Raw genomic sequence first — 14,400 nt, 5'->3', positions numbered from 1 at the left:
ACTGCCATTCTTCTTGCAATACTAGAACAGTGGAATACATGTCAACCAGTGCCAATACTGTCGTTACTTGGAGAAAAGGCACAGGTGATGACATATAGAGCGAGCATATTTTGATAACCTGTGTGTACACTGAGTGCTGCCATCTCTCTAGGGATAAAAGCTTAATTTCCTTGATAGGCTTGATCACGGTAGGAAAGGAAAAAAATTTTAGAATGATACACAAGTTCTCTTGAAAATCTTTATATAGTCTCATAATCCTAGTAACTTCATCCCAAGTAATAAGCCTTTTGCACACTCTATTGGTCTATATTTTTGCACACTCTATTGGTCTATATTTCAAAAGTGAGTATTGTGTGCAAGTTCAGAAATTAAATTTTACCTTTGATAGTCTCTTGGGAATTTTCACGCATTTGTTCTTGACAGTGTACCTTTCCCTTTGGCTTCTCCAAGGATTCTGAGTCCCAGGCATGATGCAGAATTTTTTTGTCAGGTGTTAGATGGTATATAAGAATAGGTGAATATGATGTCCTTATATGAAGACTTGAAACTCTTTAAAACAGAACAAAAAAATCTTCTCTTTTTTTTCCAGTTTGAAAACCTTGCAAATATACTAAAACTTCCTGGCAAAAAAACATTTAACAATATGGACAGAGAGTTTTTGGAAAAGAGGAAAAAAGATTTAAATGCTTATTTGCAGGTAAGCTGTTACAGGTTTTTTTAGCTCTGTGCTTGGTATTATTTTTTCAGAGGTAGCATGCCTTTGTGGTTTTTTTCTTTTGGAAAAAAAAAGCTGTGTTGTTAGTGGTACACAAAACTAAATAATATATCATAAGAACTATCTCTTAAGTTTGCATTTTCTTTGGTGTTTGGTTTATTCTCAGCCAGTTCTGTCACAGCTTTTCTGAGCTGATGAGGTTCCAGCTATGTTGGTTTTGAGCTTTATGCCATTGACCTTCTCATGTTGACACGTTTGTGGTCACTTTCTCTTGTGCTGTTGCATAACGATTTCCGTGGCACCCACTCCAGCAGTGTAGCAAACCGCACAGTTCCTCTGTTCAGATAAGGCCTGTATCAGCCCACACAAAAGAATTCTGTTGTCTTCTTTCCTAAGGACTTTCTGGTCATTTAGCACTAAAATATGTTGATCAAGTCAATGAACATGTTAACAATGAATAATGAAGATGAGTAAAACACTGTGAACTGACAGTTTGAGTGGTCATAAAGGTGTATCTTTTTCTATGAGTTTCTATAATTAGCATAGTGGTTAAAATTATGGGAATTACTAAGAGGCCCCTTGTTTCCATCTCGAGACAAGTGGAATGTTGGAATAAAATTCAGGAATGAAAAGATACATTGCTAGATGTGATGTCTTTGGTTGTGTCTTGTTCGTTATTTATTAAAATTACTTTTAAAAATTATTTTACTCAGCTCTTGTTAAATCCTGAAGTGATGAAAGCTTCTCCAGCTTTAGCCCATTATGTGTATGACTTCCTGGAGAATAAAGCCTACAGCAAAGGGAAGGGGGATTTTGCACGGAAGGTAAGAATGTTTTGTACTGTCAAGGGAACTTCAGAGCATTCAGTCATGCAATGATTGCATTAAACAGACATGTTGAACAGATATTAAGGAGCTGTGTAGCACTTTAAAAACAGCTTGTAAATGAGTTGCTTTAATATTTTGAGTGGCAAAGTATCTGAGGGCATACGAAACAAAAAAATTACCATTTTTATAATAGGTCAATTTGTTTGTATGCCAAAAAGTAAAGTTTTGAAATAGGGCACAGTGAATTGCACTGTTCTAAAAGTGTGTTTGTTGCAAGTTGCTTTCTGTGAGACATCTGTGATTTTTTTTTTTTGGTGGTCTTATTCCTTCTGATTTCTTTTTTCAGTTCTTTCCTCTGTATTTGCTGCTGTTACCATGCTTTCCACTTTTCAGCTCAAAACATGATATGCGTTTCCCTTCAAAAGCACCTGTTAAGTATTTAGGTGTAACCCTCCAGAGTCATTGGTCAAATTCAGAGCTCTGTGCTCTGCATCCTTTTTGTTAAGCCTCCAGCACTGTGTTCAGACAAGTGGTTCTTTGTTCAGTTGACCAGTTTGTGTGAGCATCTACTTTGCCAATGCAGCCATTTCAAAAGTTTTAGTGATTTTGATACAAAAACCATCTGCAACTCTATTGTCACTTCAAGTTACTGTCCTGCCTATATTCCTTAAATATTTAACAGTGAAATAGTTAAATATTTATCAAGGTTTATATAATGACTAAGATGTATTTTCCAACTTACGAGATGCTTTATAAGCATAACTTTTTAAAGGGCATCACGCTAGTATTTGTGCCTCTGTTTGGACTGAATTTAGAGTATATACTGAAAGAAAAATCGTAACAGTTTCTTTATAACTATTCTATGTTTTTAATTATACCTACCATGATACATACTATTCCAGTGCTGTTTAAAAGAGGCATGTTTCAAAGATGAAGAGTTGAAAGCAGAAGTGAAACATCTGGAAGTAGAAAGCTTGGAAGGGAGAAATGGTATTGAATGGAGAAGAAAAGGAAAATAAGTTCAAGCTAAGAAAAACCAAGGGATGGGAAATGGAAATGACTCAGGGAAACATCTGTTGAAAGATGTAAATAGCTGCAGTAGGGCTGTAATGAATGAGAAATATAAATGGAAGTAAAATTAAAACTGTATTCTGCATTCTGTAATGAAGTTAAGTAATTTGAGTTGTTATTTTATATTATTGTTCTCTGGAACAGTGCCATACTTCTCATAGTGTATTAATATGCTGGTGTCCTCATAGATTATACAATTTTGGTTAAACATCTTCCCCCTCAGATGGACACATTTGTAAATCCACTGCGTAACTCTATGAGAAATGTATCAAATGCAGTCAAGTCTATCCCTGACAGCCTGGCAGAGGGAATGACTAAAATGTCAGACAACATGGGTAAAATGTCAGAGAGATTGGGACAAGACATAAAGCAATCATTTTTCAAGGTAAGAAAATACTGGTGGTTAATACATACTAGTAGATTAATAGAGGAGTCACTATTGACTCAAGCTCATGTTATCTAGAATAGTCAAGTCGTTAAACAGAAGACCAATCTGTTTTGTACCTGCACCCTTTTAATAAGGTTCAGCAGTCATTACAGGACAAAAATGGAGATCTTTGCTGTTAAGTAACGTTTTTAAGATGGCATCTACAGACTGTTACAGCTATCCTTCACTTAACTCAATGCAGGAACTTGAGAAGAACATGAGATTCACTGATGTTCTTATTTTTTAACCAGGCATTCTCATACAGCTAATTTCCTGCATCTGCTGTTTTCATTCAGGAAAAAACCCTATATATTTTGAAACTCAGAATAAGGAGATAGCCTCTTTTCTGCTTATTCCTTGCTGAATTCTGGTTTAAATTAAATTTTCTTTGTCTCTCCTGCCATCTTTCATCATCTCTTACATTCATAAAATATAGTACTTTAGAGGTGGGAATGGTAGTATGACATGCAATAAGGAAGTCCTGTGAAAATAGTAATCTTCAGAATATGTTCATCTTCACTGTTTCTCTGGTCCTCCTCTTCCTGTGTGTAGCTGTAAGGTCTGTGATAAGGGATTGTTCCATTTTGTGCTACCAAAGCAGTTATATATGGCAGATGTAGAACAGCACCTGAGATGAGTGAATTAACCCTTAAACCATGAAAGGGAATAATAAATTGGGTCCGGGGGGGATTGGTGGGTTTTTTAATTACTTGCAGAGTAAAATGACTGTCTCTGGGCTTTCTCATTGCTAGTAACTTCCCTTTCCCTGTGTGTGACTAATAATATATTTACAGTTGTACTCACTGGGACTAGGTAGGACTTAAGATCAAGAGGAAATATCTGAGGAAATACCAGTCTCATAAGAGTTTTTAGGTGATTTTCATTTGAAGCATTAGGCACTTGATGAATTATATGGTTTGTCTTAATGGTAAGGTTTGTCATAATGATAATTGTGTTGATTATTTTGGTAGCTACACAAGAATATATGCAGACTTGATTTTTGGTTTTGGAAGGTGAAAGGACCACTGTGTCTTTGCATTAGTTTGCAATTGACTTTTGACCAAATGTTGTTTTATATTTTCATAACCAAATTGGTTATGAAATTTTTTCTGATTTATTCATACTCTAACATACTTTTTCCGTCATAAACATAACCTTTTTTTATTGTAGGTGCCGCCTCTGATGCAGAAAACCTATTCAGATCCAGACCATTGCCGTGTTGCAGCACCAATTGATGACAACGTGAGTCTGACATTGTCCTTTCAAAGTTGACACCTCTAAAACCAAACAAATGAGTTACTTATTGTGCATTGAGCTACACTTTTATTGTTTTCTGACACTATACCAGGCACTTCAAAACAGTTCTAAGCTTTTTAAAAAGAAACCTGCATACTTCCTTTTAAAGTTAGCGTTTTTGCTAGCACTGAAACGGTTTGCACAACACTGATATAACGGGGAGAGTTCATGTACTACTGCTTCTGTGTTTTATGGCTGGGGGTTTCATTTTTTTGGTTTTTTTCCTCTTCTCCCTCCAGTTTCTGTCTGTTCAAAGATAGTGTGGTACCAAACTGCCAGCATCATTTCAATTGGCATTTTATGGATTTGATTTCTGATGTGACCTTTTAAGGACCATTTGTTTAATGGATCAAAACAAGTGTTTGCTATTTTGTTGTGGAAGAACCCTTCAGAAAGTGTTCCTAAATAAAAAATTTCTATTATGTGGACACCTTAAATGTGTAAAGTAGTAATATTAAAAACTTGAAAGTGAAGTTTAAGCTCCTGATGGTATCATAAGCTGTGGTATTTTACCATTGTTTTGATTGAAACATTGATCATATATGTGCAAACAATTGGAAAAAACCCATTTATCTCTAGGTAGGACAGAAAAGCCTAAGATTACCCATCAGTATATGCATTTTGCTATGCACCTGTTCTGCCCTTCATGTTTCAGGCTTTTTTGGTCACATAAAAGCATTTCAGTTTGTTTCCCTGTACACAACTGCTGTGGTCACTTTGTTAGATGTATTTTTACTCAGCTAATTTCTCCTTGAATTCTTCTGGATTTTCTTTTTCCCCATTACTTTTCACTATATAAGACTGTATCCCCAAGTTTGTAATTACAATTGTAATTACAAATATATTTGGTACTCCTGAAGCTTCTGTTTTGCGCAGGGAAAACAGAATAATATAATTCAAGTACATGAACAGCTTCTCTGTAGGTATTTCATTGATCTTCTCTAAAATGATTAGATGTTGCAGTTCTTGATAACTTTAAGTTAACATATCAAGTGTTAAAGGCAGATTTCAGATATTTGAAAACCTTTCAGCTCTCAACTGCTCATATAAGATTAATTGCTCACAACTTAAAATCACTAAGACAAAGAGAAGGCAGTTTGAATGGAGCTATACTTGGAGAAGCAGTACTGTAAAAGTGAGCCATGGATCTGTACAATCTCCAACTGGATTATGAACCCACTGTCTGTGTTCCAGTTGAATCTAAAGTCCACCAAAAGAATAATACTAACGTGTTTTTTGTGGGCCAATCTGTGTAATATTATCTGTTAAAAAATAAAATTATGATCCTTTTCTTAATCTTCAAGCATAAAAGCACTGCATAGTTTTTGAAAAAGTTCGATGACTTCAAGGGGGGAAGACATTGCAGAACAACCAATATGATTGATAAAAGCAAGCTCCGTTTATTAGCAATCCAGAGGCACTTAGATAGTATATCAGTTTGTTAACTCTTAATTGGCTTAAACCTATCACAGTGCATTTCTGCTTCTACATAATCAGACTACATTGGCAAGCTTCTACTAGTTATGTTATGATTAAAAAGAATTCAGAGCTCACCCTCCCTTCTCATGGCCGGTACATCTTATCTGCACAGCTGCACATCCTCAAAACTCCCTTTTTGTTCTAAGGCCTGTTTCTCACACAGGTGCTTTCTCATGCAGGCAGTTTCTCACACAAACCTTTGCTTGCAGGCCTTTTGCTTGTACAGTTCTTTTATTGATTTGTTCCCTTTATCAATAATCCATGTCCCTGATCCTCTAATCATTTTGCAACACATAGTCGTGCAGGTTACAAAGATGTCTAAATGAAAGGCACTTCATTGCAATGAAATGTCACTGTTTTTAGCATCCATAAGAAAATGGAAAAAGCTCCTTCCAGAAGTTTTTGTGTAAGGCAGTTGGAAGCGCAGCAACCAAGGAAGAGGTCAGGGATCAGGCCTATCTTAAGGACATATTTACGTGTATTATTCAACTTCAGTAGTAACTGTTGACTTTTGAAATAGCTGTTTCTTCTTGTCCTATTTTAAAAATTCAATGTATCTGGTTTTATATTTAATTTTCAGTTTTTCTTTGCTACTAATAGTGCTGTAGAAGATTTAGGGAAGATTTCATATTATAGTAAAATACAGAGCAAAGTGTTTGTCATTGTTGTGCTTATACTGAAGCATTTGATGTATAAAGTAGCTACTGAATCTGTAGCTTTCTTGAACTGAACTAAAAGTTTGCTGTTTATTCTTTTACTTTGTGGTCAGGCGGATGACAATATTCCCCTGAGAGTAATGCTCCTACTTATGGATGAAGTCTTCGATTTAAAGGAGAGAAATCAGTGGTTAAGAAGAAATATAAAAAATCTGCTTCAGCAACTTATTAGAGCAACATATGGCGACACAATTAATAGGTACTGTTTTTGTTATATAGAGCAGTCATGTCAGCGACACTGTACTCTACCTATGCATCCTTCTTGGTATTACTGAATTATTGTGGTTTAAATCTGCATGCATTCCTCTTTGAAGAAAATCAATAAACTGAGTACAAATGTGGTGTAAAGTGGAGATATGCAGCACATTACTGAAAAATACCAGTAACTCTTAGATGTCAGAGAACTTACAAAAGAGCTTTCATGCACAAGAGTTCACATTTCTGTGAATGTAACTTCATATTGATGCTTTTTGCCCTGTTTTACACGATACCTTTTTTTATTAGTATTATTTATTACTTTCTGCACTATTTCTGCTTACATCTCTTTCATGCCACAAATGATCCACTGGAACTATCAAATTATGTGAACTTTACTAAGTTGCAGTGTTAATGTTAAGTTTATGCTCTCATACTTTGAAAGATGGAAATGGGAAAGGAAAAGGACTCTTACGGGGTCTGTTTTGCCCTCTCCATATTCTTTGTAATTCACATGTACCTTTATTCATGCAAATGCGAAGCCAGTTAATCGTGCTAATGAAGTAGTGTTTCTTGCCCTCAGCTTAGAAATACACAGTTTCCAGGTTTTCCTTCTAGTAATTTGTTTCTGAAATGTAAACAAAAATCAACAACAACAACAACAAATTCTAGATACAGATATAGGTTTAGAACTGCATGATTACTTTCGATTTAGTGCCATGAATCAAAACCCTAATATCTAGCAGGTGAGAAGTAGCTCCCTATTACTTTTTTTTCAGGACATTCCTCACTGTATCATTTCTTTTTACCCTTCAAAAGAATATCTGTGATGTTTTCATCATCACTGTTAAACATACAGACTTGTGGTAGCAGTAGTGAAGTAACCATATAATAAAATAGCACTGGGTCTTTCTCAAGTGATTCCTTGTGGCCAGTTGAAAACTGTCTTGAGAACTGTGCTTCCAAGAACATGCTGTACTGTTAAACAGCTCTGAATACTTTTTGCTGTTTCCAGATTGTTGTATAAGCAGCAGAGTTGGTGTGCAGGCTGTTGCTTCCTTCTTGCAGAGATGGCTGTGTAGTACTAGTTTGCTTCTGCATTTAGAGCCATTCCAGATACTCATGGCTTCCTGTGGTCACCAGTCATACCTTGTCCTGGCAAGTTCTTGGAGTTTAATGGCATTCAGCAGAAAAATTGTCTTCTTCTGTTTCTTAGAAAACTAAATTCAAATTGTGGTTAGGGAAACAGTCCTGGGATTATGGTATACAGGGATGCATATATCATTTCTGTAAGCATTCTAGATTTGGATATAGAGCTGTTTATATGGTTGGTGAATGAAGGCCTGATGAATGATCAGTCTGTGTCTCCTGTTAAGGATTGTGAAGTAACTGTACACACTGCAGCAAGTATTTTGAGATTCTGAGTAGGTCCTTTGCTTACAGAAGCAGAACTTAGAGTGCTCCATGAAGAGGCGTGCTCTGCAAGCAAACCAGTTTTTTAATGCTGATGGGAGATGCAACAGCAGTTTTGCAGCCAACTTCATTATCATATATTCACCCAAAAAAAAGAAATCTTTAGCTTTAGGGAGTGATCAGTGAACTTAGATTTCTATCTTGAGAATCAGTACTTGCCTTCCTATTGTGCAGTATTATAGAACCTACTTACGGAGTTGGAAAAAGTTGAAATTATGCTTTGTTTGCCCTAGAATGCTCTTTAAAATGATTCTTCACTTATGGGCTCTCTACTTTAAAAATTAAATGAGAGACTTTTTGCTTTGATTTTAGAAAAATAGTTGATCATGTTGATTGGATGACATCTCCCGAGCAAGTAGCAGATGCAGTGAAACGCTTCAGGTATGTCTTCTATCATAATTATTAAATATGAAGTACTCACCAGTTGATGTCTAATATCTATCTATATGTCTTCCTATTCTTCTTACGTGAGGAAATTATTATCACTCTCCAGAATACCAGTTGGATCATACACTGCTTTTTACATACATTAAGTGACAGAAAGCAATTGTCACACAGAGAAGACTATTTTGGAGTTTTCTCCTCTACCTTACAGAACTTCTCTGTTAACCAGTCTAGAAGAGCTAGAGTACAGATATACTTAGAAATGTCTTATCACTGTAGTGATGTAGTATCTTGGTTGCCTTGATGAAGGCAGGTACGTGCCTTGCTTTTAAAGGCAAACAAATTAGTGCTGCAAGAGCCTGAGCTCTGAGATACTGTTTCACTTTGAATGGATACAATGGAAATGAAGTCTGAATTTGAAACTATCAAAAACTCTGTCTTTCAATTTCCATGAAGTTTTAATGGCTTCTACATTGTTGTTGAGAAACTGTTACCCACCTTGGTTTTTTTTCCCTATAGTTCGGGGTTTTTTTTGTTGGGGTGAAAGTCAAAGTAGGGTAATGTATTCTCCAAGGGGTCATAATTTACAAGTATTCTGTTATTCTTTGATTAAACTGTGGGAATGTGTATGTTTTATTCAAAAAAAAGATTGTCTTTCACTGGAGGAAAAATAGTTACTAGACAGAGGCTTGTCTTTTGCACTGGGCTTTCTACTACACTGAAACTATTTCTTCTCAGCTTTAGCTTGTTGAAAGGCTAACTGCTAGTGTCAAAATTCTGATAAAACAATTAATAGACCTAAGCCTAGAGTCTCAGTAGCAATAATCTGATTGGGAAAAGCAAGGCTTAGGTTTTTTTTTATGTAAAAACTGTGTGGTATTTGAATGGTTTTGATTTGCATTGTTTTATTAAAATTTTATTTAATCTGATTCCTGTACTAAAAAATTATAGCTACTGATAGATTGAGTGTATTGCACTACTTGCTTTTGATTTCTTCACTTTTTTTTTCCTCTTCTAATATTTGAAGTGTGTGTTAGGTTTTGTGCAATTTACTTTCTTGTATTTATTTTATGAGATAACCTTAAAAGATTTAAAGGAGCTTTTCACTTGATAAAATGTTAATGTATTTTGACAGATTTGCTTTTGTTACAGAGATGCTTTTTGGCCCAATGGCATTTTAGCAGAGACTGTTCCACGAAGGGACAAAGCTATTAGAATGAGAACAAGAGTGGCAGGGAAGACCAAATTACTGGAGGTGATGCCAGGTGAGTGAGTCTGGGATTAAACCATAATAATCCTTACCATATGTTGTTATTGAAATTAATGTCAGTATTCTTGTTGATTGTACTAAGTACTGAAATGAAATGCTGATGTATGAACTGTATTTAAATAAAAAGGTTTCTAATTATTAAAGCATTGGACATTTTCACGTGTACTGTCAGTAATTCTTTTAGACCCAAGCCAGTATTTAGCTTCTAGATGATTTAAGTTGTGCCCGAAGTAGGTATAATCCCAAACAGTATGATTTCTTGCAAACATGGTTTCCACATATATAGGTTAAGAGTGAAGTAATTTTCAGAAATACTCTCTTCTGTAAGAGAACTTTTTGTTTAGTCATGTTGTGTAGAGGCACTGTTACTTCAAGTTTCAGGCTACATAGTTTGAAAGACTTACATTCAGTTTAAGTTTGTTGTTAACATGGAAGTAGAATTTAGCTTAAACTTCTTTGTAACTTCTGTTTTTGTAGATGAACTGAAGCACATCATAGGCGCTGAGACTACGCGGAAAGGCATCCTTCGGGTCTTTGAAATGTTCCAGCATAGTCAGCTGAATAAGAGAATGGTGTATGTGTTTCTGGAGAGATTCCTCGAAACCTTATTTCCACAAAATAAGTTTCCTGAGCTCTTCAACAAACTGCATTCAAGGTCAAAGCAAATGCAGAGATATAAGCAGAGACTACACTCTACTCAAGCGCCTTCCTTACAGAAAAGGTGACACTTCAAATCTATTAAGCTGGTGTTTGTTTGTCCAGGATTAATTACTTGGGCAGATTCTCTGGGGCTTCAAACTCACATGCTGTCATTTCTGCACCAGTCTTCTAGTGTCACATATTAGATTATTAATGCATCTGTAAGACCTGTGGATCTTCTCATCTTCACTTGTAATTCAACCACTACCAGAATGGTTTGTGTGTCTTAAATGATTTGGTGCATCTTCATGCAACATTGAGAAGAAAACTGGCCCAGTATATCAGAATGCTGTTCCCTTCCGTTCTGAGTTGATGTTTTGCCAGCAACGAAAAGTGCCAGACTGTTCAAGTAAAGCACAACTATGGTGATACAATTGAAGAAAAGGCTGTTTTGGCACTGGGAGATAGTGCAATGTGTGACAGTCAGGTGGAATTGTTCTATGCTACAACTGTTGAGGCTCTGTAGGGCTATTTTAACATTCCTGTAAAGGCTGAGTTAACCAGAAAAGCAGTCTCTGGAATAGCAGGTTCATAGGAGAGAGGAGAAATAGCTATAGCCCCATCATAAAAGTACATTCATTGAATAAAAGTTGAGGTAAGGTGGCTTTTATGCCACATTTGCATCATCTTTCATATTTTGAAAATTAAACTAACCTTATATCTAATGGGGGTTTTAGTAAAAGCAGAGGTGCAGTAGAAACAAACCCTTTATTCTGATTATTGTGTAGCTTTAAGGGCCATATGCTGCTCTTACAGCGCCTGGCATACATTTTGCATGTAACTTCAGTGGAGAAGGAGCATCATATTTGTGTTCAATTGGTCTACTGGAACATAAGTCAAGTTGATAGTTGTAGAAGGAAAGGGATATATGTTTCAAAGAGGATAGGTATTGTGTTAGAAGATGAGGAAATTGCACTAAGACACAGTTTACACACTACTCCCCACTAAAATCTGGAACTTTTTTGGGATGTAAAAGACTATGTCCTATTTAATTGAAAGATTCCTTACCTTTTAGTGTGTAAGCCTCATGTGGAAAATGTTAGAATTACTTGGTTCCTCGCAGGTAAAAGATTTCATTAGTCATATGCAAACACTTGGAAATTTCTGAATGCATCTCAGTGTATATATGAAAATAAAAAGGAAATAAAACTACGATATTTTTTTAAATAATTTTTTTATTTTTTGCATAGTGTAAAATTTTAATAAAAATTTGACATCAAGGCCCCACATCCATCTGTTTAGTTTCATTGAAGAAGTTCTGTCCAATTAAAAATACAGTAACATCTGAATAATCCTGTTTGGCCACAGCATATCTCAGTTTGTGTTTTCTTTTCCATAGTCCCCAACTGTTTGAGCACTACTATCTTGAGTGAATAGAGGGTAATCTTTTAGAGTCCCTTTTTTTCTGAATGCTAAACACAGGGTAAGATACAGCTATGGATCAAGGATCCCAAGGATCCTTGTAGTAATTTGTGTCGTAATGGGAACAAATGGTCCTTTTATGCAAGTGAGACAGAGACCTTTGATGAAAGCATTCTGAGACAAGATAGAAGGCTCTCAAAGGACCTCGTTAAATTGACTGACACCTCTATATAGATAATTTTTCTCATGGACTCTATTAATGAAATGTAGCCTTTTATCATACTGCTTAATGATGATCATATTGTACTGTTAACGTTCTCATACAGTATGCATGGGCTCAAGTGCACTTGTTTTTTTCTTTATTGCAGAACTAAATGCTGTAAATTAAATCCCTTTCTTTTGTAATCCCTATGAAGACAACTTGGTAAATGTAGAAGAAGCCCTCTCCCTTCCTCTCTGCAGGTTCTCTAGAAGTGTGATGGTTAAATGCTTTTGAATTTAACAAAATTCCTGAGTTCTGTGTGAAGTAATCAACATAGCCAGCTCCTATTGTTTACATGCCTGTATCTTCCTCTGATGTCAGGGTGCTCAACCATAACTGATATCTGACTGATGAAAGATCATTCAGCAGTTGTTCTTGGTGATACAGTAAATATCTCATTTAATCCTACCAAATCTAATTTATGTCTTTTAAGTCACTGAATTTGTTAAGCAGTATGAAAGTTGGAAGTTCACATATTGTTTCGTCAAATCTGTGGAACCTTTTAACTATCTGTAGGTACCATGAAAAATTTCAAGAGGATAGTGATAATATACAAATTTGGCTTTTTTTTTTTTTTTTTTTTAAGTTATCTGGTACATTTCTGTACAAAAATAAAATAATATCTCTAGGAATGTGAACTGAACATAATACACCGTGTTTATTAGTCGTTTTACTTAATGAATTTATTACATATACCTATACACACATTTATATACGCATGTGTGCATATGTATATATGTATTGAAATTTTGTCTTCTGTATTTAATTACAGAATGTGGCTTCCTAATTCAGTGGTCCCTGTTGGCTGGCAAGAACCATCAGAAATGAGTACTTTTTGTTAAAGTGAATTTGTATGTCTCTTGATTTAAAAGGTTTTCCTGTCAACGATTTAAAGTACCCACCCTGTAAACCCATGCAGCCTAGTATCCTAGGAAGTTTCCAAAACTGAATGTTAATACACAGCAGTCTGGGTGTTTCTTCTGGCCTTTAGGTGCTGTGACTGGCCGCTGAAAATTGTGCCATTGTCAATAAATGCACTTGTTTTAGCCTTAATTATTTTTAAGAGAAAATGAGCAATTGAATTTTTCATTTGGTCCATCCTCAAGCTTGTGCTGCTGGTGTTTGCTAGAACTAAACAGTAAATTTTAAGTGCTACCAGAATGTGTACCAAAATGAAACTATATAAATTCCACAATCTAAATTTTAATTTTGTGCAATATTTTCATTTAATGCATGTGTATTTGAATAGCTGTAAAATAAATGAATTTTTAATGTTCTGAAGTCTAGGTTAAAAATGTCTTCTCAGCTGAACAATTCTGCATTCTGTTGTTATGTTAGTTTATTTAAGGACTTGTTTTAAAAGTCTTACTTGTTACTCCTTTGTTAATTCCTTTGTTCTCAATGATCCTTGCTCTCCTGAGCAAAGTTCATATATTACAAGGGAAGAATCTGAAGAACACATCTCATAAACTCATAGAGCTGTTCTAAATTACTTGTGCATATCATTGTACAGTAAGTGTCAGCTGTGTGCCTAATTGTTCTGTTGATGCTTTTCCCCTCCCTTCCCCCTTCTCTCGTTTCTGTAACAAAGAATGAACATGAAACGGGCTGCCATGGTCACTTCTACTGAATGGCAGAGGACTCTGAATTTTTTTTTTGGAGTTTGCATTTATGTTCTGTCCAATAGAAAGCTAAAAAATTACACTAATAAAGTATTAACAGGATTACTATGAGTCTCCATTTATTTTTCAAATAACTGTCTCACTAGCAGGTACAAAAGGTCACTAAAGATAAAACTACTGCTATTTAAATAAAGCAACCATTTTTTGATTATTTTTTTGACATATAAACTGGGTTTGCTTCTAACAAATTAATCTCTACATTCATTTTTGACCAGTGTTTGCAGAGAGTCCTGCATTTTAAAAAGAAGCAGAAATAATGGGATTGTATGATGGGGGGGGGCGGGTTATATTGGTGTGGATTTTTTTACTCTTTGGCTTTTTCCCCAGGGTTTTTTTTTGCAGCAGCTGGATCTACCATGGGATCACAATTGTTACCCTTGATATATTTATTCCAGCTGTTTCACATTCATCAAAAAAATGTCCTGAGCTACAGAGATGTTAGTTCTTTGACCCTTGAGTAAAGTGTTTACCGCTTTGTCTTGCTACAGGATATAGAGACATACCAGGAATTTTACTAGCTGATTGGAAGTTCTTATTTGTTG

At 35.4% G+C, this 14,400-nt stretch overlaps 1 protein-coding gene across 8 annotated transcripts in view; it reads left to right on the top strand.

Annotated features, from left to right (window-relative positions):
- SNX13 (sorting nexin 13) overlaps positions 1–13,903 on the top strand; it is a 66,536-nt gene extending 52,633 nt beyond the window's left edge. For 4 of the 8 annotated variants that reach the window (XM_017729375.1, XM_017729376.1, XM_017729374.1 and 1 more), the window contains 8 exons: positions 590–697; positions 1,429–1,539; positions 2,837–2,998; positions 4,211–4,282; positions 6,585–6,730; positions 8,512–8,580; positions 9,736–9,848; positions 10,331–10,634. In XM_017729375.1, coding sequence (XP_017584864.1) covers positions 590–697; positions 1,429–1,539; positions 2,837–2,998; positions 4,211–4,282; positions 6,585–6,730; positions 8,512–8,580; positions 9,736–9,848; positions 10,331–10,578 — 1,029 coding nt within the window. In that variant the 3' untranslated portion in view covers positions 10,579–10,634. Of the gene's footprint in view, positions 1–589; positions 698–1,428; positions 1,540–2,836; positions 2,999–4,210; positions 4,283–6,584; positions 6,731–8,511; positions 8,581–9,718; positions 9,849–10,330 lie in introns of all 8 variants that reach the window. The other 4 variants (XR_001860324.1, XM_017729373.1, XM_008629956.2 and 1 more) reach the window with 4 other exon arrangements.
- The last annotated feature ends 497 nt before the right edge of the window (positions 13,904–14,400 follow it).

This window comes from Corvus brachyrhynchos, unplaced genomic scaffold (assembly GCF_000691975.1).
Source record: "Corvus brachyrhynchos isolate BGI_N302 unplaced genomic scaffold, ASM69197v1 scaffold142, whole genome shotgun sequence".
NCBI lineage: Eukaryota > Metazoa > Chordata > Aves > Passeriformes > Corvidae > Corvus > Corvus brachyrhynchos.
The sequence above is the reverse complement of the archived record's forward strand: the minus strand, read 5'-3'. Positions and strand labels throughout refer to the sequence as shown.